The sequence below is a fragment of the Engraulis encrasicolus genome, unplaced genomic scaffold (genome assembly GCF_034702125.1).
Source record: "Engraulis encrasicolus isolate BLACKSEA-1 unplaced genomic scaffold, IST_EnEncr_1.0 scaffold_90_np1212, whole genome shotgun sequence".
Classification (NCBI taxonomy): domain Eukaryota; kingdom Metazoa; phylum Chordata; class Actinopteri; order Clupeiformes; family Engraulidae; genus Engraulis; species Engraulis encrasicolus.
In genome coordinates this window covers 217501-219637 of record NW_026946258.1, presented here as the reverse complement: position 1 = coordinate 219637, position 2137 = coordinate 217501, and the positions used below count along the sequence as shown (strand labels likewise).

Genomic DNA, 2137 nt, shown 5'->3' with positions numbered 1-2137 from the left:
GCAGAATCTACGTGTAGTCATGTCACTCCTAACTTCCGCATCTAGTCAGCAGCAGCATCGGATCGTGTCTGTTCAGTCTCTGGTAGGACCCCGTAGTAGCTGCCAGGCAGTAGCTGAGGTAGTAGCTCTCAGCAGCAGATCTCCTGTTTTAGTAATCAGCTTATGTGTAGTGCACCTGCGAGTTTAACACCTTAGGCTGCCATCTTCAGGTGTTAGCATAATTAGCCTAATAGACTGGAAGTGGATTACCTCCACTAGCTAGTGTAGCAGCTACAGGCTAACTGAATGGCAAATCATTACCTCCACTAGCTAGTGTAGCAGCTACAGGCTAACTGAATGGCAAAGCATTGCCTCAGCTAGCATAGTGTAGCATCTACAGGCTAACTGAATGGCAAAGCATTGCCTCAGCTAGCATAGTGTAGCAGCTACAGGCTAAAGGTCAGATTAGACTTCTGCAACTGCGCTCGTCAAAACTCGCGTGGGAGTGGCCACAAACCAACATTGTATTCATGCATCTGCGAGTTCTGCGAGGTCCGAGGTCTCGTCGCGAGACACATTTGAAATTGCGCGATTAGGCTACTTTCACTGCATTGTAAGCACTGCGGTCATTATTAAGCAATGTTGCTTTCTATCCCGGTTAGCTAGGTATTTTCACACAAATTGCAAAGGCAATGCACTGGTATCATTATTTGACATACCCAGTCTGTTTTCACGAGCAGAAAATGCAAGCATGTAAAGACAGTTGATTCTGCCGATGTGTGTTTACATTCGGTGGAGGAACGGTAGTAAAACCACAGGCATTGTGCCACGAGTGTTCAACTGATGCATTGTTTGTTACTTAGCTTGTAGCTTCGTCATTTACACACAAGGCATTAATATAGTTTTTAACAAAATACAGCTCTGTGCTCTCGCAAACTGGAGACTGAGAGAGTGAGTGAGCGTGAAGCCATGATAATCAGTCATCTCTCAGTACAGTGCTGAGGGCCTCTGTTGTCCTCCTGCAGGGTGGCTGCAGTTGCCCTGGTGGGCCACTGGAGGACAGTAGAGGACAGATGATTTACAGAGATGGCAATAAAGCGGGGGTTCTCAACCGTTATTGAACAAACGCCCCCTGGACCTCATCATGAGCCCCCCAACGCCCCCTTGGCCTAGGGGGGGGGGTGTAAATACCAAATACCACAATAGCCCTGATTTTCTGATGCTACCACATGTTTGAAACACTGCTGTGTAATTTTTTTGAAAAAATCTTCCAAAACCCCCCCCCTACCCCAGAAATGACTTTTCCCACCCAAAAAGATGCGTTTTTCGCCTATTTTGCCAGTTTATCCACAGTTATCCCAGAACTACACATGAGTATGTTCATGATTTCCCATTTAATAGTCTAAAATGTGTGATGCTATATCACAGTAGAACTTTGAGCTATATAAGTACAATGTCAAGGTCATAATAGAGGTCAAAGGTTACAAAATATCGATTTTTAAGGGGAAAATACGTGCTTTTCAACTGCTGTTCCAGTACAAAGCACTAATTATTTCCCATATTTGCAATTTTATGATCTTACATGTGGCATATCATATCACAGTTGTACTTTGAAATATGCAAGTACAATATCAAGGTCATAATAAAGGTCAAAGGTTACAAAATATCGATTTTTAAGGAAAAAATTGTGTCATTGGGTTGCTGACCCAGTACAACACATAGATTATGTTCATAATGGTCCATTTAATGATCTTAGGTCTTTAAACTATGCAAGTACAATGGTTCAAGGTCATAATACAGGTCAAATGTTACAAAATATTGATGGGGGTGCTATTTTCAAACCGTTTTTCACGAAAAAAACAAATGTGAAAATGAATAAACCTGTAATATTAACACACATATAACACAAATATTGCTAATGTGTCACAATAATGTGGTGTAAAGAACAAAAGGGACCTAAGAGACAAAGGTCAAGCAAGTTGGATGACCCAAGTGAAAACGATAAATCAGTTAACTTTATGTGCATGGCACCAATTTCAAATCAGATCTACAGTTGCTACTATGCTTAGAAAATTGTAATGTGGGTTTATTATTCAGGGTCAATACCCTCTTCCATCATAACTGAAGTTTCACATGTGAAGAAAAATTAACAACAACA

General features: G+C 41.5%; 1 protein-coding gene across 1 annotated transcript in view; it reads right to left on the bottom strand.

Moving 5' to 3' along the window:
* Positions 1–966: 966 nt before the first annotated feature.
* The window catches only part of LOC134444999 (zinc finger FYVE domain-containing protein 1-like), a 30871-nt gene continuing 29700 nt past the window's right edge, over positions 967–2137 (bottom strand). Inside the window, exon 13 of the mRNA XM_063194138.1 lies at positions 967–1031. Within this exon, the coding sequence (XP_063050208.1) occupies positions 967–1031 (65 nt within the window). The remainder of the gene's footprint in view (positions 1032–2137) is intronic.